Source organism: Furipterus horrens, unplaced genomic scaffold, assembly GCF_987537825.1.
Source record: "Furipterus horrens unplaced genomic scaffold, mFurHor1.1.pri manual_scaffold_11, whole genome shotgun sequence".
Lineage (NCBI taxonomy): Eukaryota > Metazoa > Chordata > Mammalia > Chiroptera > Furipteridae > Furipterus > Furipterus horrens.
The window spans coordinates 100330925-100355961 of record NW_028327181.1 but is presented as its reverse complement, the minus strand read 5'-3'; the positions used below and the strand labels follow the sequence as shown (position 1 = coordinate 100355961).

The window sequence follows — 25037 nt, the reverse complement described above, 5'->3', positions numbered from 1 at the left end:
CCCCGCTGTGCCCTCACGCCTCCTCCTCCTCGCGGGGGAGAGCAGGGCTGGGGGTGGTGTGACGCTCTTGCTTTCTGGTCCTCGTCCCGTGCAGGTGGTGCTCTGGGTCGGCCTGGGCATCCTGGTGGTCAGCACGCTCACCACCCTGTCTGCCAGCGAGGAGACCCCCGTGGACGTGGGCTCGGTGAAGGAGGCCCCCGGCGTGCAGCTCACAGAGCCTGAGAGCACAGTGAAGGTGGCGGCGGCCCGGCTCCCAGGTGCGCCCTGGTCCCCCGGCCCCTCGGGGCCATGAGAACGCAGGTGGCACGCGCCAGGCTCTCACCTGCCCGCTGCTTCCGTCCTGTTGGGGTGACGGAATGGGGTGGGGGCAACCACCTGCGTGGAGGGACAGACGGGGCGTGGGGACAGCAGGGCTGAGACTTCCACGCCCCACCCCGTGAACTCAGAGTCAGGGCGAGGGTGTCACTCACAGCTGTTCCTTCCGAGGATGTAAATTTCAGCCAGGTCCCGCCTAGACAGAGTCAGGGGCGCCCCTGTGCGTGTGTCCTGCTCACGTCCTGTTCCAGCGGTGGCCCTCCCTCCCTCCCTCTGCTGAGGCCGCCGGGTGGGCCCCAGTGCGGCGGCCCCCCGCCCATCTGTGCCTGTGAGGTGCGGGGTGGGGTGGGTGGTGGTTTCTCAGCGTGGCTCAGGTCTCCCGCCCACCGTGATGACAGAAGAGAAGGTCGCGTGGAAGGGCGACCAGGGACACTTGACAGTGGGATTGTGGCTTCTGGACTTGCTGCTGCCACTGTCCAGCTTCCCCACCGTGAGCTCAGAGGGATCGCACCCTCTTCTGCCTTCCTGGGCCCGCCGGAATGGCACAGAGAAGCCCCCTGGGAACGGCGGGCTCACAAAGAAACACCCAGGGGGCCACTGCATGGACTCAGCAGTTCGCACTGGGAGGGGTCCGCCCGGAGGGGGAGCGCAGTTGAGGGCCCACCCTGGGGCCCAGGTGTGTGGGCCCATGGGGGTGGGGCCTGGCAGAAGTGGACCTGGGCACTGGTCTTCCCTCCTGAGCCGGCTGGGGCAGGTCTGGTGGCGGATTTCTCAGCATGAGTCAGCCCGGCGGCCGCGCCCCAGCAGCTGCGTCCTGCCCTCGGGGCGGGCGCCGGCTCACCTGGAGTGCCGTGGCCACATCTGGTTCCCATTTGCTCCACGAGGCTGTAACAAAACACATGGCCCCTCGGAACCACATGCCGTTCGCTCTTAGCGCGCTCCCCCTGTCTCTCGCCTGGCCCCCCGTAATTGATGGGCCGCCTCAGCGCGGCAGAGCAGGGCCTGCGGGCTGCGCCGTGCGCCGGGCGGGCTCTGGGTTGGCGCGTGAGCCGGTTCACTGGTCTCTTTGATGTCTCAGTGACGGAACAGTACCTGCTCTCCTTAGAGTGACGATGGCAGTCCTGCCCTCCTGGCGACACGTGTGGCCAGCACACGGCCCAACACGCTTGGCATGTAGAACTCAGGACGCACAGCGGCGTGGGGGGCAGCGAGGGGGAGAGGCGCTGAGCCCTGTGGGGCTCAGGAGGCAGCTACCCATCCATTTCCTGGTGGGGAGCACCCGAGGGGGCTGGTAGAGGCACAGGCTTGACACAGCAGCTCCCCCCTTCCCCCAGCGCCTGCGTCTGTCCCGCGGGGTTGGGCAGCAGCCTTGGCCCGTGCCTCTTTATGACCCCCTCTCTGCAGCGGGGGGTGGAGGGGGTGGGCGTGGTTGTGCTTCTGCTCCGCGGGGAAGAAGGGCCAGGTCGGGGCCTCTGGGCGCCCGGCTGGATGGGAGGAAGGCCTCTGATGGCAACGCAGGCGGCAGGGGCTGGGGGCTCGCTGCTGCCCCTCCTGCCCACAAGAGCTGCCTGGGCACATAGGCCGGGACTCATCCCTGCTGCTGTGACGATGCCGGCATGTACGTGAGGGGACACGGCGCCCGCATCTGTGACTGCTCAGGCCCAGGGGCAGCGGCGTGGCTGCAGCTCCCCGTGCCCTGCTGAGCACGCCTGCCATCCCTGTGGTTCTGCCCTGGCGTTAGGGCGCGGCGGGGAGCCCAGCCTCTAGGACCCGTTAGCTCAGCGGGGCTCCTGGGGGCCAGGAGGGGCACTGCCTCCCGTGTGCCTGCCCCAAGTGCCCCGGGCCCACCTGGGCTCTGGAGGAACACACCGCCTGCCCTGCCTGCAGCAGAACCGTGAGGAGCAAGCCTCCCGACGGGACAGTGGGGTCGCAGGAGCTGGGACTGCAGCAGCCGGGGTCCCCTTGCCCCTCGCCCCTCAGTGAAGATGAGTGAGTTTAAACACAAGCCCCAACTGAGCTCCGTCTCGCGCACACGCTGGCCCCCCGAGGAAAGGCAGGATGGGGCGTTGGGAGAGGCGCTCACGGCAGGCCCAGCGTGTGAGCAACATCGGGTGGCCCTGGGGTCCCCTGTGCCTCCCGCACTTGGAGTTCTCCCCCACGTGACGGGACTCGGGTATAATTTTAAGTGACTCTTGATGGTGGGCATCTGCGATGACTGCTCTCGCCCTTGCTGGTCCCAAGGTGCACAGAAAGGGAGTCTGTGACACAGTGCCTCCCGGGCTCGGGATGGGCTCCGCAGGGAGGAGGCAGGGCGCCCACGTGCTGGCCATGCAGAGAGCGGCCGCGAACGTGGCAGAGTCTGTCCTCACTGTGGACGGCCGCCCGGGCACCGCACCTGACGCCAATGTCCATCCGACCCCTGGGACACCGCGGACGCCCTGGCACAGCCGGGACAGCAGGTGTCAGCAGCCCCCGCCCCCATCTCCCTGAGCCGGAACTAGACAGTGCTGGCGCCACGCTGGCCTGCTGTCTCGGGGCCTCGGTGTGTCCCTGTCACCACGGTCCTGCCTGTGCGGGGAAGCCGCTGACTGCCCGTCCACCCCGGCCTGGCGGGAAGAGGCAGGCACCCGGAACCTGCTGGGCCTGGTCGCCTCAGTGATTGCTGGCGAGGCTTGCTTTGGTCATTGGAAGTGACCGCCCTGAGGACCAGGGAGGCGGCCGGCGCTGGCCTTGGGGAGCCGGGGCTCTGCGCCGGCGCGGAGCGCCCTCTGCTGGCCGCTCCCGAGCCCACCTGCTGCCCGCCTCCGGGGACGACGTGGGCGCCGAGCCCCGCGGCCCCGCCCACGCCCGCACCCTGCTCCTGGCGCAGCGCTGCCCCCCACGCGGGCCATTTCCTGCCTTTCACAGCCCGAGGCCACGTCGCCGTCGGAAGCTGAGCAGGCGGAGTGCGGCTGTTTTCAGTTACTTGTTTGAAGTTTTATGTCAGTTTTACGGCGCCCAGGAGGCGTTGCTGGCAAACCGTCCCCACCGAAGGGCTGGGTTCCGCCTTAGCAGACGCTGTGGCCCTGCCGTGGTGTTTGAAGGTGGAGTCCAGACCGAAGGAGGCTGCGGGGGGCGGCGGCTCGGAGCCCTCGCAGCCGGCATCGCAAGGCCCTGCCCAGCTGGGAAGCCCGTGCAGCTCCTCGGCCCATCCGCTCTCGACCCCGTTCTTACCGCTGCAGTCCGCCAGGCAGACACCCGACTGACGGTGTTTCTGGTTGGCACGTGGGCATCCGCGAGGGGGTGATTGCATGGCAGAGACCTGGACGGTTTCACCTGCGTGGCCACGGCCACAGCCCCGCCAGGGCCCGTCCCTCCCCTGCACGTGACGGAGGCTCCCTGGTGGCACGTCCGTCCCATCGCCCTGGCCTGCTCATGTCCCCTCCTTTGGGGGGCAGGACCTCATGTGAACAGCACTGCCATGAGTGCTCCCCACACAGGCCCCACCCAGGCCGCCGCAGCCCCGAGACTCCGGCCCTCCCTTGGCCAATTGGAACAGCAGTGGTGCTGGTCGCGGGCATGAAATGAGCGCCCTTACGACCTCCCTCCCTCCGCAGCTCTTAGTTGTGGCCGCAGTCGCTTCACCCAGAGAAAGCGTGTGTGTTTGTTTTAAATGGAGATGGTGTCCCAATAGGCGCCCTTTGCCCCAGGTCTCTGGGCCATCGTGCCCCCGGCCGAGGACCCACCGTGACCGTGAGGCGAGGAGGCTCTGGGCTTTGCGTACCTTCCTCTCGTACTGATTTCCTCCATCAGCAGCAGAGGGCAGCCGGGACTACCCGTCAGCCTTCCCGGGGTCTAAGCAGCTCTGTCCCCCACGCAGGCAGCCCCGGCCCCAGCCCCCTGCCCGTGGGCTCGTGCTGCCACCTGGTGGTCACGGCCGGTGTTACATGAGCGCTGCTCTTCCGCCCACGAGGTGTGCATTTCATTTTGATGTAGTTTTGTTACAAACGCACATAAAAACTGAGTTTCCTGTGCTCCTGAGCTGCTAACGATGGAGCAGGGATAGCCAACTGCCTGGGCTCTGCCCTGCGCCTGGGGAGTGAGTGACAGTCCAGGGAAACCGCCTGGGCTGCACTGATCGGCGGGGTGGCCGAGTGGAAGCGCCGCTCAGGTGGCTGGTCTGTGCTTCTAGGCCAGGGCCTGGTTGTGGACGTGGCTGCGGACGGCCGAGATAAGCCGAAGCCACCCCAGGAGAAGGACGAGTTGGAGCAGGCCCAGATTAAGGGCCCAGTGGACGTGCCCCCCAGGTCGGACGCCAAGGAGAAGCAGGAGGAGGTGCAGCTGGACCGGCCTGGGCAAGGTGCTGCGGGCCGGGCGGGAGGCCAGGGTGCACGGGGTGCTGGCGGCTTCGGGGGGCTCCCAGGGCTGCGGTCTTTCCCGCCTCGGCCGTGCCCACGCTCTGGTCCTTTCTGCCTCTTTCCTGTGGTGCCAAGGGTTGCTCACCCCCGGTCAAAGCAGCTAGGTCTGCAAAGGGTGGCAGCCGCCGGCCTGTGCCACACAGTTGGGCACTGGGACTCAGTTCATAGTTTCCGGGACAAAGGCCGGGTTGCCTCTTCCTGCTCCCCAGCATGTCCTCCGTTTCTCTCCAGGCGTGGCGGTACCTCTGGGAGAGGCCCACCGCCACGAGCCCCCCGTCCCTCATGACAAGGTGATGGTGGATGAAGGTCAAGACCGAGAAGGAACGGAGGAGAAGGAACATTCACACATGGAAGAAAAGGTTCCCGGGCCCAAGGGTCAGATGGCTTTGCCTCTGCCAGATTCAGAAAGAGAGAGACGTGGGCAGGTCCAGGCCTTGGAGGCAGTGGGGAGTCTTCCTGAAGCTCCCCAGAAGGTTCCAGAAGGAAATGGTCAGCCAGCTGTGGAGCCCGTGAATGAGGACCTGCAGCCGGGGGACAGGGGTCTGCATCCAGGGCCACAGGCAGTGCTCCCTGAGAGGCAGGATGCCCCGGGGGCAGGTGCCAGGGACAGAGCGGACGGCGTCCTGATGCCAGACCACGCTGGGGGGGCTGCAGACAAGCCGGTGGAGAGCGAGCCTGGTGGGTGTCGGCCTGGGCTCATCTGGGGAGGCCCTTTGGTGTGGGCGTGGGAACAAGCAGCCGGGCCCCCCTCTTGTGAGGCTGGCCTGCGTGGGTGGTAGCTCTTTCCGCAGTTGCAGCAGCCTATCTGGTGGCTTGACAGCTACTGTGATACTTGTCACACAGTTGTCCTCCAGGCCACTAAGTGTCAGGTGCTGTGCTGCTCCTGTGCATCTGGGCACGCGTGGGACGGTGCCGAGCTCTTGACAGGGGCCACGCTGTCAGGTGCCGGCCAGGAGCTGGTGAGGATGGCGTGCGCAGTTAATTGGCCAGGGTGGTTGGCGCTGGCTTGCTGCCACGGCCTGGGAGATTGTTAAATATTTTTTTATTACCTTCCTGGTAGTCGTCAGGGTGAACATAAATTGTGCTGACGAGAGGGAGGGGCCAAGCGCAGGGTGATTTTAGGGAACATCTGCCACCTTCTGTCACTCCTCTACCTTTTCCTGTGCCCCCCCTTCCTTCTGAGTTTCCTGCAACCCTATGTCCCCACTGGTGTGCAGGTGGGAAGCTGGCCCCTGGGGCCGGGCTGCAGGCGGAGCCGCGAGGTCAGAGGAACTCGGAGGGACAGGCCGGAGACCTTGCGGAGGGACGGGGCGGAGACCCTGCTGGCAGCAAGTTGGAAGGTAAGGGCCCTGCCTTCCCACCGCACACTCCCCAGGGGACAGCTGCCCCCCTTCCTTCCAGACGGTGGGCCACCGGCCACCCCGGCCTTGCGCGCCCCGTTTCATACTGACAGAAAGGCCTTACACAGCTCTTCCATCTCCCTTTCTCCCCTTAAAAACCTGCCGCTCTTTCTCAAAGCCGGCGTGACTGTTTATTTCTAAGGGCGTGGCCTTGCAGTCAGTGGGGGTGGGGGGTGGGGGGCCGTTAGCGCACCAAAGCCGGGCTTCTTTGAGGGCGGACCTTCCTGACCAGTGAGGGAGGGCTGGTGATGGCCACTCCGTCCTCTCGTCTGCTGCACCCCTTAGCTGTGGGGGCACAAGGGGACATTTGTGTCACCTGCAGTGAAGACCTGTCCCCTCTCCCAAAGGAAAGCTCCTCCTGCCCTTGCTGTCTGGCGAGTGAGGCTCACTGAGCACCCTCCCGATGTTCTGCCCAGCTCGGGGGACCAGCTGTTGGCTTTGACCCCCCCCCTTGTAGCCTCACCCGTCAGGCACTGCCTCCATGGTCGGCTCGTGGCGGCTGCCTGGCTGGCCCGATGGCTGGTCCTGCTTCCTCTGGTGGCCCCCGGGCTCCTGTGCGCCATCCCCGCAGGCTGAGCCCCTGCACTCGTGGCCTTCGGGGCCACGTGTGAGGGGCAGCCCTGGGCCCCACGGCTCACCTGTGCTCCCTGCGCGTGGGGATCGAGGCGGAGCCACCTGTCCTGAGCTGCCTCCCAGCAGGGCCTTGGGGCTGCCAGCCCGGGATGGGGGGTACACAGGTGTCCAGGCTCAGGAGCTGCTTCAGAGACACCTCTCGCGTCACTTTGCCTGTGGCTTTAGCCTCCCTGTGTTTATTGGTTCCAATCCTCAGAATCTGTTGCCTGAACCTGTTTGATCCTTTGATTTTTTTCTCTCTGAAGAGAATTTTCACAGTTTCCTATTCTGCCTTTCTTCCGTGCACCTCTCAATGGGATGAGCAGCTGAAATCCAAAAGATAGTAGCAGGTAGGAACCGAGAGGCGTGTGTCACAGTGAGAGGCGCGTGTGCAGGGGCTAGAGACGTGAGGACAGGGCTGGCATGGGCGCGCAGTTCTGGACGGCCTGGCGCAGAGCAGGCATGGCAGAGCCCAGACCCCTCAGGTGGGGTCCCCTGATGCCTCAATTCATCCCTTCTCTTACAAATCCCCTGGTCCTTCTTAGCCCCATGGTGGCTCCGCGGTCACTAGAGGACAGTATGCGCTGGTCGCTTCAGGCCCCACCTATGAGACGGGTGGGGGCTGCGTGTAACTTCTGCCGTGTGCATGGCCTGACGTTAATACACCGCATGCAAGGGGACATTGGGTGCCTCTTGTCTCATCTGCCAGGCTGTCCCTGTGGTCCTGGTGGCTGCACGAGTCGTCTGTCACCTCCACTCTGTTTCGTGTCTGTCCTGGAGTCAGTGCAGGCTGATCCTCTGAGGAGCCTGACCTGCCTGGGGACAGGGGTATTGGCCACATGTGGGGCCATCCTTGTACCATCGACCGGTGTATGGTCATGAGTCATGGGTGCCCGGGGGACAGGGTGACCTGTGGCTGAGACAGTGGTCTGAAACCTGTAGGGACGGCTCCGTATGTCTCCCTCGTCAGAGGGAGGTGTGTGGACCCCTGATCCTATCCACGAATGTGGCTTTGCTTAAGCAGGTGTCCTGAGGACCTTGGGGTCTGGATGGGCGCCTGGTGGGGAGCAGGGGCTGCTGCAGCACAGCTGGCTGCGGGTCCCTGTCCACCCTGTGGTCGGCCTCAGCATGTTTCTCATGGGCCACCACCTGCACGTTCCTACAGTCCCTGGGAGAAGGCCAACCCCACGCTCTTCTGGCAGGCCAAGGCCACAGGCCACAGGCCACAGGTCACTGCTGGGAGATGGGCCCTCGTGGGCAGTGGGCTCTCACTGCTGCAAGCCTCTCCTCCCGGCATGAGCGCACCCTCCTGAGCGTGTGGCTCTGCCAGGCCGCAGCATCTCCAAAGCATCTTGCTGCATAAAGACACGTGTGACAAACGTCCCGTAAACAGGGCTTCCTGCAGTGAGCAGCTCCCCCAGTGCTGAAATGCAGGAGGAAGATAGGGGTGCCCCTTCCACCTGGTGCGGGTGCGGCCTCGGGCCTCCCCCAGACCACGTTCAGGGCCTGGCCACACCTGCCGCCCGGCCTTCCCCTCGGCGCGCCCCCTTCCTTCCATCCGGGGCCTGCAGCCCTGTCCTGGGGGGATGGGCAGGAGTAGCGCGGGTTGGTGGCGGCCTTGCTCCATGGAGGGCCAGCTATCGTCTCTGCTGAAGAGCAAGCCAGTGCTGTTTGCTTGCAAAGCTCCCTCCTGGTGAAAGTGTCCCGCAGCCACCAGCCTCTTCCTCAGAGCGGCGTCCAGCCTGCACCAGCCGGCCCAGGTCACAGGGCGCCGCCCTGGCAGGAGCCCAGTGAGCGAGTGCGCATACCTGGCCCTGCTGGGGCGTCTGAGCCGCCGGCCGGTGTGAGCGTGGGGCAGTTAGAAGGGTCACGGCCAGAGCTGCAGACCTGGGCTGTGCCCCTGGGAGGCCCCTCTGCTCTGAGCAGCAGCGGGACGAGAAGAGCCTGCGGGGCGTCCCAGGGAAAGTCCTCGCAGGAGGCTTTGGAGTCCCTGCCGCAGCCCCGCACAGGCCCTGACAGTGCTTTCCGACCCCCAGAAGCCGGCAGGGTGGAGATGCTGGACCACGCGGTCCTGCTGCAGGTGATCAAGGAGCAGCAGGTGCAGCAGAAGCGCCTCCTGGACCAGCAGGAGAAGCTGCTGGCGGTGATCGAGGAGCAGCACAAGGAGATCCACCAGCAGAGGCAGGACGGCGAGGACGGCAAGTGCAGGGCGGAGCCAGGCGGGGCGGGGCGGGGCCTGGGGGCGGGGCCGGGGCGGTCTCCGCCCTGCCGGGCAAGGTCCCGTGGCGATGCCTGTTTCTTCGATGCTGGCAAGGACGTTCCTTCCAGCCCCGGCGCCAGTGGCCTCTGCTCGGTCTGTGCTAAAGCCGTGTCTCCACTTGCAGTGGAGGTGCAGCCGGAAGCCGGGGGCGCCGCGCCCAGGAGGAAGGAGCAGGAAGCCCACGAGGGGGGCACAGTGGCGCACCCTCCTCTGCAGCCTTTGGAACCTGAGCTCGGGGCTCCAGAGCAGCCCCCGGCTCAGGTCCAGGGACACAGCCAGCACTCTCTGGAGGACCCCAAGGGGGTCGCAGGCAGAGCCCCAGCCGGTCATCCTGGAGGGGTCGACACGGAGCCCTGGGGAGCCCGGGTGGAGCGGAGGGAGGGCCCGCAGGGCCAGGGCGCCGAGCCTAGGGTGGCTGCGCTGCAGGAGCGGGTCCCGGAACCAGACCTCGCTGGGGCACCCGGAAGCCCAGAGAAGCGTGACGCTGGGGACCACCCTGGGCAGAGTCTGGATGTTCGTGGCAGAGGCTCCCAGGAGAGGAACAAATCCAGAAAAGAGGCGGCAGCCGCTGGTGCCGACACTCAGGAGGAGGCAGGCGCTCTGGGAGCGGGGGCAGAGGCTGGGGACCCTGCCCTGGAGCCCCAGCACGTGGGCCGAGACCAGAGGCCGGCGGGCCTGTCCAGCAGGTCGGGAGGAGCAGCCCCGGGGGCGCACGCTGTGTTACATCAGCTGGAACCCCCGGCCGTCTCTGCCAGGGCTCAGGGAGGCCACCCAGAAGCAAGAGAGGAGGCCCTGGGTGGGGACCCCCGGGGCGGGGACCACGTGCCTGCTGCTAGGGAAGATGCCGCCATCCAGGAGCCTGAGCAGAGGCCACAGCCTGAGCTCGGGCTCAGAGAGGCTGTGCCGGGCGCGCAGAAGCCGGACAATGCTAAGCCCAACCGAGAGCTGAAAGTCCAGGTGGGCGCTGACCTCAGGAGACGGCGGCGCGATGTGGCCCCATATGAAGACAGCAGGCCAGCCCCCAAAGAGGGGGCCGTCATCAGCTTCAACCCCCTGTCTGACGTGCAGGTCCATGACCTCCGCAGTGCCCTGGACGCCCAGCTTCGCCAGGCTGCGGGCGGCGCTCTGCAGGTGGTCCACAGCCGCCAGATCAAACAGCTGCCTGGGGCCCTGGAGGAGACCTGAGTGTTGGCAGGTGGCTGCCACCCTCCTGGCCAGTGGGTCTCACCCAGGCACAGCCAGGCTGCTGGTGACCCCGGAGCGCAGCAGGTGCTGAGTCCCGGAGGTCACACTCTTGAGTGGCAGTCTGGAAGCTCCTTTCCCAGGTGGTCTCTGCCGTCACGGATTCAGCTCTTCACCAGTCCTGGTGACTGAGCTCACCGCGGCCACCTCTGGACTCCTCTTGACCGCCCCCTCCATGTCCTGACAGTGGGTGCCGTGCGGCTGTGAAATCCGTGAGTGCAGGCTGGCACCTCCCAGACCGGTCTGGCCACAGGTCTCGTTCCTGTGCGTTCTACTTGCCTCACGTCCTGAATGTTGTGGGTCTGAATAAACGTTCTCTCTGCCTTCATTGTGGACACTCCTTCCTGTGTGCGGGGCCCGAGCGGGGCAGCGACTGTCCTCGGGTACCCGAGAGTGGCCCCAGTGCACCCCGTCCACCACGCAGCTCTGCTCCATGCACTTCTTGGTTCCCCAGGTAATCGTGAGCTTCTTAGAAAGTGAAAACAGCACTCAAGTCTGGTTAGCAAAGTGGGTGGCGAGGCGTGCCAGCCAAAGGAAGAGGGGGCAGGATTCTGTTCAACACACAGCCGTGACAGGGCTGGCAAGTGCCAGACCAGTGACCAAACCCTGCAGCCCCAGAGACCCTGTGGGCAGTCAGAGCTGCTGCCGGGAGCTCGTCGGCCCTCGGTGACACACTGACCAGGCCCCGGGAGGGAGACCGTGCGATCGGCAGCGACCCATTCTGGTGCTGCTTCCTCTGGCTACGTGGCTCGGCCGTCCCCCTGGAGCCTGCTCACCTGTTGGGTTTCTGTGCAATTTTGTTTTGTTTCAGGGAGCAGAAAAGCTGATGGTGCCCCCTGGCCCTGGGCAGCTGTCCCATGAAAGCCCAGCGCCTTTACCACTGTCCCATGTGCACCTGGCCCCCTTTCGGGATGGGGCACCCGGCCTCCAGACACTGCTGCGAGCGTGTCGTGGGGGCCCAGAACCTCGCTGTCTTGGCCTTGGGGCCTTGCAAACCTATTTTACTTTCTATTGTAATTTCTATGCACGGGGCAGCCAGCCAAGTAGAAATGAATGAAAGGAGTGGAGTTCTGTGGAGACCGAGCCGATTCTTCCCGAGTCCTGGAGATGGGGGTAGGTTGCCGGGGGCTGGGCACTGCTCATGAGGGTGGGGGTGGGGAAGCGCCTCTGGACATCTGGGAGGCCCCAGGAGCTGAGGCTAGTGTTTGGGGTGCACCATAGTAGCCCTGGGGGTGAGACATGGGGTGGTGGCTTCATCTGCCACACCCTGGAATTTGAAAGGGTGACAGGAGGGAGCACCTGGTGGGACAGTTCCGGGAGAGGCCTGGAGGGGGGCTGCCCAGCACAGATGCCAGGAGCTGTCAAAGGTCGGAGAGGGTGGAGGGTCAGGAGAGAAGTGCATGCTGCAGGCGGATGTGCCCACTGGGCATGAGCTGAGGTCTGCGCACAGGTCAGACGGGCGTCACCTGCCCCGCCCCCAGCCCCCCGTCTGTCTGCGGGTCCCCCTCAGCCCTGGCAGAGAAGGGAGTCACGGCACCAGTTCCTGGTCCGGAACACAGTGGTTGCTGTGTGACATGACTGGGCAGTGCTGGCCGCCCCTCCAAAGCCACCCAAGGACCCACATCGCAGGACGGACGCTCGTGTCTTGGAGACCTGGGGAAAGCTGGGCTAACTGGGGTAGAGCTCTAAGAGGAAGTGCAGGACTCGGTTCTGGAGCTCCGGGCTGCCAGGGCAGGGGGAGCCGCAGGACAGGGCAACCTCCGCGCCGCCGGGAGGGGCTCCTGCAGCAGCCCCACGTGTGCCCAGCAGGTGGCGCCGGGGAACCGCGGGCTGGGCAGGTGCACAACCGGGCGGCCCGTGAGTTACTACTGGGACGGGCCCTGGGACTAGAGGCTTGGCTCTGATTCCCTTGGAGGCCGAGGAGGGCAGTGGGCGACCCCACACGGAGAGACCTGCAGGGTCCCGAAAGCGACCCTCGGGCTCAGCTGCGTCTTTGCTGACTTCTCCAGAAGACCCCCTTCCCCTCCAGTTCCCATCAGTCTCTGCACCAGGGTCCCTGTGGGGGCCCCCACAACAGCGTTGGCCTCCTGCCTTGGGTACGTCCTGTGAGCCGCAGTTACACCTCAAGGCTTCACGAGACTCGGACGGCATTTTATTGGCGGGAATTCTTTACGGAGTGGGCACCTCGAGGCAGTGGGTCCACAGCCCACGCGCTCCGTGCGCGGGACAGAGGCCCTGTGTGACTGCGGGGGCACTGCTGGCTCCTGCCGCCTGTGCTAACCCAGGCCCGCTTGTGCACGACGCTGAGACCCTCCTCTGAGCCCTCAGATGGATCCTTCCAGGGGCTTGGCCCACGGGGCCACCAGCACCAGCTGCCTGGCCTCGTGCCCTCGGTCCTTCCTAATGGCCTCCCTTCAGGGTCTTCTTGGCCTGAAAGATAAAGTGGTTTGTCTTAGTGGGTTGTTTCCAAGTTAGAAGTGGCTTCACGGTAGGAAAACTCATCTTCCAGCAAATACCTCACAGAAAGCTGGGCTGTGGGCGCGGATGGTGGGGGGCAGGGGCCCTCAGACCTCAAAGCCAGGCCCCCCTCATCAGGCGCCACGCAGGGGCCCTTCCTGCAGAGGAGACATTGACGCACCCGCGCAGGGACAGGCTCCCAGGACGCGGCTGGCACTGAGCCCCGCCCGTGGGCTTTGCAGGTACAGTGGGCAATGCCGGGGCCATCGGCATGGTGTCCTCGCTGAGAGCCACTCCCGTCCCCGGCTCTGCAGCGAGGGACGGCACCCGAGACGGCGCAGGGCCCGGAGGGCGGGGACCCCTGCGGGAACCTCTATGTGACGCGGGCAAAGGCACACCAGGTAAGTCACAGGGACTGGCTCCTGAGTGACCACGAAAAGGATGGAGGGAAACTCATGCGAGTGGAAGTGTTTGAGCTCCACCTTGCAGCCCATGACTAGGGGGAGGTATGTCTTGTTCCCTGGCGAGAGCTGTACGGCGGGGAAGCCACCAAGAGGGACGAGAGCAACTTCCCCAGACAACCGCAGGGATCCGAGGCTGGTGACAAGGGCCGCCTGGGGGTGCAGGACGCGACCGCGGTCATCTAACGTCCACACGGAAGGGGCCAGGAGCTCCCTGGGCTCCGGGGAAGCCCGTGTGCGAACTGTCCTGTCGAGCTGGGCACGCGGTACCCACGTCCTCGGGATGATTCCGGAGGATCAGGACGCTGGCCGGGCCGACCTCGACACCGCGGCCCGCCCCAGGCCCCCGGTCATCATAGCCGGAGGCTCCCCGGAGATGCACCCCCGCCCCCGTTCCTCCGTGTCCCTTCCGAAACCAACGTGTCGATGAGTCACTAACTCTTGCCCTGCCTACGGGGCCTGCGATGTCCGCCAGATTCTCAAGGGCATCGCGTTTAGGTGGCCAGGGACCGGGAGATATCGGGGTGCAGACACAGAAGGGACTTGCTGCTGCAGGGAGGCAGCCCCGAGTCCGGGGCCAAGAGGAGCACCGCCTGTTCCCCACGGTCCTCGGCCTCTCCTAACCTTGTTGCGGGCACAGAGCCAGCCTCCAGGGCCTAGCAGCTCCCGCTCCATCCCCTGTAAAACGGGGTGTCGTGCGGGGCGGGGCGGGGCGCGCTAAGGCAGAGCGGGTGCTGGGACGCCGGCCACGGGAGCCCCGCGGCGCTCTCACATGCTCCGTCACCCCCGCATCCTCGGGGAGGGGCCGCAGGCGTCCCCCCCCCACGAGACAGGCACACACGTTCCGTGGCGGCGGGTCGCGCGGGATGGTGGGTCGGCGAGCAGCGTTGGAAGCTCCAGCGGGCACCCAGCGGGTCCCTCCCACGCGGCGAGGCTGCAAGTGGGGGTCGGGGGCGTGCACCTACCGCGGCGGCGAAGCAGGTCCGTAGGGCCTCGAACTCCTGCGCGCAGAGATCCTTCCTCAGGCGGCCGCCGGGGGCCATGGACGCCTGCACGCACCTGCCGTAGGCCGCGGCCTGGGGGCGGGGCGGCGCGGGAGAGGGTCGTGGCGGCACCCACCCTCCCCCCGCCCGCGCCAGTCGCCCAGGCAACCCCCGCCCCGGCCCCGTCAGCGCCCCGCAGGCCCTTACCTCGGCCCCACAGGCCGCCAGACGCTCTGGGAAGGCGCGGAGACGCTCTCGCACGCGACCCCACACCGCTCCATTCCCCGACATGAGCTGCTCCTCCTGGCGCCCGTGGGCGCCGCCACCTCAGGTCCATCCTTTTCCGGCGCCGAACACCTTGATAGGTCAACGCTTCCGCCCATCACCTCTCCTATTTCTAATTGGCCAGCCTTCAGCCCGCCTCTACCTCTCAAGGGCCCTATAACTGGCTGGTAGGCTGTCTGTCTTTGACCTGGGCCTTTGGATTGGTTCAGACTTAAATTGTTTACCGAAATCGGCCTCAGGGCCCACCCTGCGCTAACGATTGGCCGTCGGAGCCAGACCCACACGGTGATTGGGGGAGCCTGGGGCCTGGCAGAAGCGGGGCGGGGCCGGAGGTGACCGGCATCATGGCTGCCGCGCCGCTGCTGCGGGATCGTCTGAACTTCCTTCACCGGGTGAGTGCGGGCGCCCGACCCTGCTGCGCGCCGCCGGGCCGCAGCCGTCCGCTTCCCGAGCCCCGCCCAGCCCCGCCGGAGTCACTGCGCTGCGGCCTCTCCCGGACTCTGCGTCCCCCTCCGACCCCTCCGACCCTCCCCGCTGCTCCTTCGCCCGCTGCCCAGGCGTGAGGACCCCGCCCCGGGTACGTGGCGAAGGCAGGTCTGGACAGCCCTGCGCCAGGTCCCCCGGGGCGGTCCGGCCCCTGAACAGCACCCGAGCAGGAGAAGGGGCGCGGGCGCTGATTCCTGGGGGCTCCCCCGGCTTACAGCAGCTTTGCGGGAGAAGAGCCGTGGTAGCCCGGGCCAGCATGGGCACGCCCGGCCGCAGGCCGCGGAGCGGGGGAAACGGTGACCGCCCTGGGGACGCCCCGCGCGCCGCGCGTCTAAGGGGAGGGTGAGGGCCGAGTGGGGCTCCCTGGACAGTGCTCAGGGGCCGGGCCCGTGCGTGCCACCGGGCGGGCCGTGGCTGCCCGCGGCCATCCACCCACGCCAGGGCCCCGCCGCCCCACGGGGGCTGCCTGCCGGGTGGTGACGTGTTGGAGAATGGCCTCCGGCCCCTGAGAAAGGCCCAAGGCGTAGGAGACCCGCGCGGCGACTGTGAGCCCTTTCCAGGAAAGGCTCCCGAGTGCACACCCGCTCTCCGGGCGCCCGCAGCTCCCCGGGGGCGTCGTAGGGGGACAGGGCCTTCCTCCTGCTGCCCGCAGCCCCCGCCCGTTCTCAGCGCAGAGGGCGCCCTACCTGGCGGGGGTTCTGCGCTCTTGGCGCACAGGTGGTGTCCCCGGTGCGCGCGCGCAGCCTGTGTGACAGTCGGGCACGTGCTGTGACACTAGACAGCTGCTGTTCAAGCTGGTCTGTGGGCGGCCCTGTCCCGCGTGTCCCTGGGGCCTGGGTCCGGTCTCACGCTGCGGCTCCCTCGAGAGCGGGAGCTCTGGCTTTCACTCTCTCGGTAACGAGCACGTGTGCGGCGTCGGCGCGCGCTGTGCTCACAAGGAAGCACGGACGCCCACAGTCCGGTGTTCTCCGGGCGGCTTGTTGCCGCGGGGTCTGTCCCCGGCAGTGGAGCTGTGCGTGGGCCAGGCCTGGGGATTGCATCACGGGCCGGCCTGTGTTCTGGAGAGCGGACCCTTCCCGGCTCCCGGGGTGGGAAAGGGTCTCGCCCCGCTTTTCTGATCTCCCCAGTTGCTAAGCAGGCATGTTAAAGGTGCCCTTCAGTTGTCTTCCCCATCCGTTGGCGGGGAGGCCTGGGGGCTGTGTCGCATCCTGACCCAAGCAGCGCTCGTAGCCATGACTTCCCAGAAGGGACGCTCCAGCCGGCTCCCTGTCGCTGGGGGGACCATTGCTGTCCTCTCCGGGTCCCTCACAAGGCAGCTTGCCAACAGCGAGACGCGGGGAAACCGGTGCCCCCAGGAACCCCAAGAGCGAGGGCTCTGACAGTCGTCCCGGCTGCCCCTTTTGTGGCTGTGGACTCAGCCCTGGGGACAGTGGCCGCTCACGGGCTGGGCTCTCGCTGCCTTTCAGCTCCCGATTCTCCTGAAGGGGACGTCGGACGATGACGTGCCATGTCCAGGCTACCTGTTTGAGGAGATCGCCAGTATCCTTCCTGTGTCCCCACGCAGGGTCCCTGGGCTTCGGTCCCGGGGGTCTCGTGGCTCTTCACCAGAGTAACCAGGTGGGGGCGGGTCTGAAGGTCACGTGAGACTGTTGGCAGGAGTCCCAGGAGGCCCTGGAAGCCGCTCCCAGGACGGGGATGGGTTCTCCTGCAGGGAGGGTGCGCCGGAAGGGGCGGCGGCGGCGGTGCCAGGCCAGCCGCTCCTTCCCTAACCCTGACCCTCCCAGAGATCTCCCACGAGTCCCGGGGCAGCAGCCAGTGCCTGCTGGAGTACCTCCTGAGCCGTCTGCACGGCGGCTCGGGGCGCGTGAAGCTCAAGGTGAGGCTGGGAGCTGCCCCCGCAGCCGGTCCGCGCCTGAGTCCATGCGGGTGCTGGTGAGGTGGGCGGGGAGGGGCTGGCTGGGGGTGTCCTCCGGGCCTGGCCCGGCCCCACACGGCTGTCCCCCCCCAGGTGCTGAAGATACTGCTCCATCTGTGTGGTCACGGCTCCTCCTCCTTCCTGCTCATCCTCAGGCGCAACCCCACCTTCATCCAGGAAGCTGCAGGTGCAGCCCCAAGGGAGGCAGCTGGGAGGGGGCAGCGGAGCAGGTTCAGCCAGGCCCTTAGTCCAGGCGCAGCCCCCACCTCCTGGACCCACCGCGCTCTGGGTCCCCTGTCGCCAGCACCTGCCTCTCCCCACGCTGCATCCCTCTTGTGAGTTCTCCGGCACCTTCCGCAGTCTGCCGCGCTCGCGACGCTGGTGCCAGGGACTGTTCTGTCTGTGCCCTGCCAGGCCTTTGCAGGCCGGACCTCTCCTGTCTGTCTGTGCAGTGCCCAGCCCGCACACAGTAGGTGCCCGGCGAGCGCGCCACCCTCCCTGCCGCTGCCCCAGGGCAGACCCCAGGGCCTGAGACAGGGAGCGCAGTGAGCCTTTGCTTTCAGAAGGGCTGTAGGGGGAGGGGCCTGTGAGGCTGTCCGGAGTGGGGGCCTGGCCTGTCGTGGCCCAGGCGCCAAGTGGGTCTGGACAGAGCCCCGCCCCTCTCCCCAGGCTCGGGGTGTTGTACACCTCTCTCCCTAGCGAGGAGTTGTGGGCCCGCGGCCTGAGAGCCTCCACTCGGGGGGCGGGAGTCCGGGCCGGGTCAGTCTCGGGGCGCGCCGTCCCCAGACCCCAGCACACACCCTGAAGGGATCTTCAGAAGGGCCTGGCACGCACTCTGGCAGGAACCGCCCTCACGCAGGCCTTCCTGAGAGGGCGGCCCAGGGGAGTCGCTCCCGCCACCACCGGCTTGTAGAAGACTCAGCCTTTCCTTGGCTGTCGGAGACCTGCCGCTAACTGTGCTCTCTGTCAGCACCCGCATCTCTCCAGCTGTCACCCATGGCCCGTGTGCTGTGAGCGTGACCCCCAGGGTGATGGTGCCCAGAGGGGTTTGTGTGGGGCTGTCACTGCCGTCAGGGGTGGGGAATGCAGTGCTGGGAGGGAGGGGCACACGCAGAGGGTGGCCATGCTCACACACAGAAGGGGCCAAGGCCGGTGCCTGGTGGCCGGTCCCCTGCAGCTCGACTCTCGGGCCCTGTGGGGAGGCGGGAGCCACGGCTGGAACAGCAGGGAGGTGCTCGCTGTCCGCTTGCTGGTTCCGCTTCCGGCGGCAGCCTCCGCAGGGCACAGGAGCCATCGCCTGCACACTGAGGGCCGCCAGGGCGTGAGGCACGTCGGTGACGAGGAAACGGGGTGGGGGGTGTCCTGCTCTCCTGCTCCCACTGAGCTGGAAGGGACGCAGCCAAGTGTGGCGCCTGCAGCCAGAGGGGCTCCTGCCCCCGCAGAGGCCGGAGGCACCTGCAGCCTCTGGACAGAAGCCCGGCCTGTCCAAAACAACGAATGTGGCTTTTCTGGGTTGTACCCTCAAGTCCCTGGAACCTCTCACGGGCTTTGAATTGGACAAGGCCCTGTTCCTGTCGCCTTTGGACGGAGTGGGTCGCGGGAGGCAGTTAGGTGGCAGATGAGGAACCCCGGCGACCGATGGCAGTGGGGTGGGGAGTCCCCATGGCAACGTCTGGAGGTCTGGCTGCTGCAGGTGCAGGCTTTAGGGGCCAAGGGGTGCTGGAGGAGGGGGTCTGGGGTTCTCTGGGCTTTGTCCAAGGAGTAGCAGCGCCCTGGGACATGGGGCTCCCCCGGACTTGGGGCTGCGGCAGGGACTTGGACCTGGAAGTGATGTCACACGGGGGATTCGAGATCAGGCCTATGTTCCAGAAAGCTCGGCCTGGTGGGGGTCTGACCGTGGGGGCGGGGCTGGGATGGTGACCTTACCCAGCCCACCTGTCCACCCCCTACAGTGTTCACGGGCCCCCCGGATCCTCTCCATGGGAACAGCTTGTACCAGAAAGTGCGGGCGGCCGCCCAGGTGAGCCCGGGCCCCAGCTGCACTGCTGCTGTGGGGCCTGAGCCCAGGCTCGGAGGAGTGGGGTAGGGGCACCGCCGGGTGAGTGGCCGCGCTGAGCCCCCTCACCTCCTGCCTAGGACTTGGAGAGCACCTTGTTCTCGGACACCGTGTCCCCTCCTCCCTCCCAGCCTCCCAGGGCCCTGCCTCCAGCAGGTACGCGGCCTTGCCCAGCCCCATCACAAGGTCCCGGGGGCGGGGCTCCCACCCTCCAGGCATCAGGGTGACCCAGTCTTCCCGCAGGCATGGGCTCCCAGTGCAGGCCCCAGAGCGCCCTCCAGGGCTTCGGCTACAGCAAGGAGCAGGGCCACACTGGTGAGTGCTGCGTGGCAGCGACAGAGGTGACAGGGACGCGACGAGCCTGTGTGCCGGGGGCGCGAGTGGGGCTGCCGCAGGGCCCTGGCTCTCGGCTCCAACCTGGCCCTTCAGAGCACCGGCGTGGGTCCCCCCGCAGGGCGCTCACGGAGGAGAGCCCCGCCCCCAACCTGGCCGCGTGCCGCCGTCCTTGAGGAGCTGGGAGGGTGGGTCCTCAGGAGCCCCTTGCTTGGAGGTGGCAGAGCTCGGCCCTGAGCTCCGTCAGGCCTGCGAGTGCCTGAAGGGGAATTTGTAGGAAGCTTCGGGGAGCGCCCAAGGTCCCGCCACGTGGCCTCTGCTCTGTAACTGCAGCTCGTACCCTGAGCGCTGAGCAGGGAGCAGCTGTGGGCCCCACACCCTGGGAGGACACTGGGGGACAGGACTGAGGGGCTGGGCCATCTCCCTGTCTCTGGCGCAGGCTCTGCGGGGGAAGCCCTTCTCTCTACCATGCAGAAGGCTGCAGAGGTGGTGGCCAGCGCCGTGCGCCCTGGGCCCGAGGGCCCCGGCCCCCAGGGGCCCCTGCCGCGGGGCGACGCCTACCAGCCTGCTGTGACACTGTCAGCCAGCCACGGCCAGCACACTCCTGGGAACATGCTCCCCGGAGCCCTCCTGGGCACCCGAGGTATCGGGGAGGCCCCGCCCCTCAGGGTCTGGCTTTCCCCTCCTGTGGGCTCCTTCCTGTCACCAGGTGGGGCCGGGCGGAGCACGTGCCAAGGGCCAGGGTTCCAGCTCCGGGCAGAGGAGGGAGGAGGAGGAGGGCAGGGGCCCTGCAGAGCCGGCCCTCAGGTCCACGCACGGCCCCGTGGCCTCGGCGGGGCTTCGTGCAGCCCGGTGCTGCCTCTCCGCCCGGCGTTGGCTCGCCGTGTCTGGGCTCTGCCCGCAGCTGTGTGCGCACGGCCCTGGGGTGGTGAGGCGGGGACTCCCGTGAGTCCCAGCGCCCCCAGAGGCAGGGCCAGGAGCCCCGACCCCAGCTCCCGCCCATTCGCCGCCTGCTCCCTGACCCCGGTGTGAGGCTCACCCGCTCTGCACCCCACTTTTCCCTGGCTCCTCTTCCTGTTTCTGGAGCCGAAGCTCAGGTGACTGCCCTGTCTGTATCTCGGGACCCAGCTGTCCCCCAGTTCTTGCATGGGTCCCCAGGAGGTGGCTGTGAGGCCAGTGAGTCCCCTGGGTCTCACCTGTGGTCACCGTGCCTTCCAGCTGTGAGACACCGGCCAGGACAGGCCGGCGGGGGCTGGGACGAGCCAGGTGGCGGCCCTGGCTCTCAGAGCTCTTCCCAGGAGAGCAGCCGGAGCAAGGCCTCGGACTCAGGCAGCCGGTCGGGCAGCGACAGCCCCTCGGGAGCCAGCCGGGCACCCAGCGACCTGGCTGAGAGGTAAGCGAGACCTTCGCCAGGACCCCGCCCAGCGGGGGCGCAGTCTGGGAGGGCCGTCCCTGCTCTGACCCGCGGTGCCCTGCCAGGATCGAGGCTGTGACCCTGAGTGACAGCCAGCAGGAGCTGAGGCTGGTCCAGGTGGTGGCACAGGGGCCACGTGCCTTCCTGAGCCGAGAGGAGGCGCAGCACTTCATCAAAGAGTGAGCCCCGGCCAGCACCCGTCCCCCCCGCGTGCCCTCTTTCGCCCATGGCCCGCGGAGGGAAAGGCCTCAGCTGCCTGCCCTGCCCCATGCCCCCTTTCCGCAGGTGTGGGCTTCTCAACTGTGAGGCGGTGCTGGAGCTGCTGATCCGACACCTGGGCGGGGCCAGCGAACACGTGCAGATGGTGAGGGACGGCATGGTGACCCCCTGGGGTCTGCCCTGGGAGACAGGTGTGGGGGGTGAGCACAGGGGCCCAGGGCGGTGCCCAGGGCGTCCTGGAGACTTGGGCCACCTGGGGCGGAGCCTGCTGACCCTACCCCCATGGGTCCTGCAGAGAACCCTGAGTGCCATCGCCTCCCTGGGATGCACGGACCTGCTCTCCCAGGAGCACATCCTGCTCCTCGCCCGGCCACGCCTGCAGGAGCTCAGTGCAGGCCGCCCCGGACCCGTGACCAACAAGGCCACCAAGGTGGGCAGCAGCTGGGGCCCGGAGGAGTGGGTGCCGGGACACCCCATCCCTCTGACCTTTTCCAGACATGCCCCTCTTACCTGTCCTTCTTTAGCGCCTGGGACAGGTTGCGCCCCTAGAACAGCAGTGGGGGCCTCACCTTGTGCCTGCTCAGGGCGCCCCAGGCTTGCTGGCCCAGTACCGCCCAGCAGCTCTGCCCTGCAGGCAACTTCCCCTCTCACACGGTGCAGCTCACGTGTATCTTCCTGCAGGAAGCCCTCCTTGACTGGGTGGGTTTATTCTGCTCCTCTCCACCCTTTGCCACACGCAGTTCACGGGCCTGTGCTTGGCTCCCAGACCCGCAGCTCCTCAGTGCAGAAACCGTTGCATCCAGGTCCCCTTCCCGCTAATGCCTGGGCCGTGCGGAGGCTGCCTGGACTCTGGGGCCGCTCCCCGCCGCCGGGCCCCGCACCTCCCCTGCCTGCTAGCATCCCTCAGCTTCTGCCCGCTTCCTCCGTGGCCGCTGAGAATTCAGACCCTTAGTCGCCAGTCCCTAAACTGTCCTTCATCAAAGAGTCAGTGAGGCTGCGGCACGGGAGACGCGCGTTGTAGCTGGCGTCACGGTGACGTTTCTAAAGGTGCTGCTCTAAGGCACGTCCCTCCCCTCGGGGGCTGCCTCTCCTGCGCTGGCTCATCACTCGGCAGGCTCAGCGGCAGGACGCACGCTGCCCGGGTGACAGCAGGTGGGGGAGCAGGCCGCGGGCCTCTGCAGGTGCCCACGGTGCGGCTGGCATTGAAGCGGCTCAGAGCCCGCGGCAGCCCTCCGGTCAGCGGGTGACGAGGAGGCGCCCCCTGCCCCGCGTCGGCCCTGCTCTGGGCCGCGGCCTTGAGGAGGAGCAGGGCCCTGCACGGGGGGTGGCCTCCGAGCCTCACTGGGTCGCCCTCTTCTCCGCCCTCCAGATCCTGAGGCATTTTGAAGCCTCCTGTGGACAGCGCCCCCCTGCCCAGAGGCCCCTGTGTGAGCCCCTTTCCGAGGCCACCCGCGTGGGCCCAGCTGACCTGCTGACAGACGCTGTGCCATTCGCTGGGGACCAGGCGTTCCTCCCGCCTCTGAGTTCAACCCTGTTGTCGCCCCAGGGCCCTACAGCCCCTGCTCCCCTGGATGGGTCCCCCCTCCCAGCCCCCGGGGACACCATGGAGGTCGAGACTGGACTGGCAGGTTCTGAAGAGCAGGAGGCTGGGTCTGAGTGGGGCGCCTCGGACACGAACACCCCAAACGGAGGACCAGAGCCAGGCCCAGGCCCCGGCGGCAGCCTGTGGGGCCCGGTGGCCAGTGACAGCCGCAGCTCCTTGTTCGCGGGTATGGAGCTCGTGGCCTGTCCCCGCTTGGTGGGCACCGGGACTGCTGAGGAGGTGTCCCCCCAGCCCCCTTGGACTCTGTTGCAGAGGGCGGCAACCAGAGAGCCTCCCGGCTCAGAGCCGTCAGCCTTTGCCTTCCTAAACTCCTGACCTCATGGGCCTGGGCCACACGCAGTCTCCCTGTCCTGTGACTGCCAGGACCCCGTGACTCCACTCGGTCACCTCTCCCCTCAGCTCCGGTGTCTGCGGTTGGCCTCTTCTCCCCACTCCCCGAGGCCCGGGTGCAGGGGGCTGCCCAGCCCAGGGAGCTCAGTGCAGATGTGCCATCCCCGGACAAGAGCAGGAGCCCACGAAATGGTCAGGCCATGATGGCCCTTCTTGGCGTGGTGGTGGCGGGGGGGCAGCTTGCAGGACTCGCAGGGAGGGCAGAGCAGGGCGCCCCGAGCTTGGCTGGCTTCTACGATCAGGAGCTGAGCTCCTGTTCACATCGGTAACTGGTGGGCCCTGGCGGCTGGGCTTCCTGCCTCACAGCCACCTGGTCTGGGGACATGGGCACACGGCCCATTGGTCCCATCTGTAAACACTGTCAGGCCGCTCAGTGTAGGAGAGCGTGCCCGTGGCCTCCCTGGAGGGGACAGGACAGGAGGGGCGGGCCGTAGGGCCACCCGGTTCCCTGTTCCCCTAGAGGCTGGCTCTTCCGCCTGGGATCCCTGCGGCCCTTGAGTAGACCCCTGCCTGCCTTGTCCTCAGAGACGTGGAAACAAGGTTTTTTGTGTGGATTTGGAGCCGCTGCCTGGGCCTTCAGCTTCGTGTGCTGCCCCACCTCTCTGCCGGGTGGCCCTCAGCAGCCACACCCCCGGGTCTGGATCGGCAGGGCCGGCTCCTCCCGTGACCCGTGTCACCTGCCTCTGCCGTGACTGCTCGCTGCAGGCTGCCCAGGTGGCCTCGCAGGGAAGCTCTGGGCTCTTCCTGAATAAACCGTGTGTCTCCCAAAGCTGCACCTGGCGCTTTCTTTCCCGCGTGTATTTAATGACGTAGTGTCCCTCAGGGCACACTTACAGGACTTCTTTTCTCAAATGAGGGACAGGCAGGGTTTTTCCCTTAAACATTTCGAAGCGCTCCCCAACGTTTTTAACTATGAAATCCAATTTCTGGGGTGGACCGTATGGTTTATTTCTTTGTGAGTTTCAGTGATTTGTGTCTCTTAAGGACTTAGTCCATTTCAGGAAAGTTGTTAAATGGTCCTTTAAGTTTCTGTAGGCTCTGTAATATCTGATATTAACACTTTTTTCCTCTTGTTAGTCTGATTAGTTTATTAACATCATTGATCTTTTCAGAGAACTTTTGGTTTTATTTTTCTACAGCTTTTACGTTTTCTCCTTCATTGATTTCTGCTTTTATTACCTTCAGTGTGTTATTTATTTTCCTTTTTTTACTTCTTTAAGGTGGAAGCTTAGATGATTATTTGAGGCACTTATTCTTTCTAATGTAAGCATTTTAATGCTACACATTTTCTTCTGTGCTGTTTTGGCTGCATCCCATAAACTTTGACTTATTTTTGTTCAGGTCAAAATGCTTTGTACCTTTCCTGTGACTTCCTTTTTGCCCAGTGGATTATTTAAAGGTAGGTTTTTCCTGTTCACTATTTTAATTGATACAGTGAAATAACATTTTGTATGACCTAAATTGTGTTGTTAAAATGTCAAACTTTAGTTGAAGTTTGTTTTATGGCCCAGGCTACAGTCTGTCTTAGGGGATGTTCCATGTGCACTTGGTCTAGAAGGGCCATATCCCTCAAGATGAAAAAATCCTTGACAAAATATTAGCAAGACGGATCCCGTGAGACATGAAAAGGGAACGAAAGGGTGACCCATCATGATAAGTGGAATTTGTCCTGCGTGGGAAGGCTGGCCTAACGTCTGAGAATCAGTGTAATTCACCACATTATCACATCATTGCCGAAAACTGCAGAAAAGGCAAAAGAGACAAAATCCCACATTTACTGATGGGAAAAAACGCTCGGCAAACTAGAACTATAAAAACTCCCGGGGTTGCATGGGAACCCGGGACCGGCGTGGGTGCTGGGGGCGCCCAGGGAAGGGGCGGCTGAACCCGGGTGGGACCTGCAGCAGCGGAGCCGCCCCGCCCCCGCGACCTGCCCCGCCCCTTTCCCCACGCCGTTCCCCACGTTCCTGCTCGGGCTCCGCCCACCTCGGCGAGCCTCCGCCTTCTCCGGCCGCGTCCAATCAGCAGTCCGTCGCAGCGGCGGGCCCCGGGTCTACGCCGTACCTCCCACGCCTGAACGTCCCGAAAGACAGCCGAGCGACCCAATGAGCTCCTAGGACGGCTGGAGCGGCCCGCTGGGGGCCAATGCGGAAGCGGCGCGGGCAAGAAAGGCGGGTCTCCCTGACGGACAGGGGAGGGTGTGCCCGGC

General features: G+C 66.0%; 3 protein-coding genes across 8 annotated transcripts in view; 2 read left to right on the top strand and 1 right to left on the bottom strand.

The window, feature by feature from the left end:
• SLC38A10 (solute carrier family 38 member 10) overlaps positions 1-10554 on the top strand; it is a 29893-nt gene extending 19339 nt beyond the window's left edge. Inside the window, exons 11-17 of one of the 2 annotated variants that reach the window (XM_090292806.1) lie at positions 95-257; positions 4487-4654; positions 4944-5390; positions 5930-6052; positions 7051-7074; positions 8761-8922; positions 9109-10554. In XM_090292806.1, the coding sequence (XP_090148932.1) occupies positions 95-257; positions 4487-4654; positions 4944-5390; positions 5930-6052; positions 7051-7074; positions 8761-8922; positions 9109-10169 (2148 nt within the window). In that variant the 3' untranslated portion in view covers positions 10170-10554. The remainder of the gene's footprint in view (positions 1-94; positions 258-4486; positions 4655-4943; positions 5391-5929; positions 6053-7050; positions 7075-8760; positions 8923-9108) is intronic. The other variant, XM_090292805.1, reaches the window with a different exon arrangement.
• A 1802-nt stretch (positions 10555-12356) lies between these two features.
• Positions 12357-14750, bottom strand: NDUFAF8 (NADH:ubiquinone oxidoreductase complex assembly factor 8). Of its 3 annotated transcripts, XR_016514350.1 has the most exons (4): positions 14335-14750; positions 14110-14220; positions 12743-13105; positions 12357-12656 (listed from the first exon to the last, which is right to left on the bottom strand). XR_016514350.1 is itself a non-coding variant. In XM_090292803.1 (3 exons), exons 1-3 carry the CDS (start codon positions 14416-14418, stop codon positions 12627-12629), a joined length of 225 nt encoding a protein of 74 aa, XP_090148929.1. In that variant the 5' UTR covers positions 14419-14615; the 3' UTR covers positions 12357-12626. The 3 variants fall into 3 exon arrangements, 2 of the variants coding, with proteins under 2 accessions (XP_090148929.1, XP_090148928.1); XM_090292803.1 differs by lacking the exon at positions 12743-13105 and having other exon boundaries at positions 14335-14615; XM_090292802.1 differs by lacking the exon at positions 12743-13105 and having other exon boundaries at positions 14110-14712.
• TEPSIN (TEPSIN adaptor related protein complex 4 accessory protein) lies at positions 14719-23597 on the top strand. 3 transcript variants are annotated; one of them, XM_090292801.1, is made up of 13 exons: positions 14721-14804; positions 16365-16437; positions 16683-16774; positions 16907-17000; positions 18766-18833; positions 18950-19025; positions 19113-19184; positions 19642-19845; positions 20421-20595; positions 20682-20795; positions 20902-20980; positions 21131-21265; positions 22205-23597. In XM_090292801.1, exons 1-13 carry the CDS (start codon positions 14757-14759, stop codon positions 22751-22753), a joined length of 1779 nt encoding a protein of 592 aa, XP_090148927.1. In that variant the 5' UTR covers positions 14721-14756; the 3' UTR covers positions 22754-23597. The 3 variants fall into 3 exon arrangements, with proteins under 3 accessions (XP_090148925.1, XP_090148926.1, XP_090148927.1); XM_090292799.1 differs by lacking the exon at positions 18950-19025 and having other exon boundaries at positions 14719-14804; positions 16685-16774; XM_090292800.1 differs by lacking the exon at positions 18950-19025 and having other exon boundaries at positions 14719-14804; positions 16969-17000.
• Positions 23598-25037: the final 1440 nt, after the last annotated feature.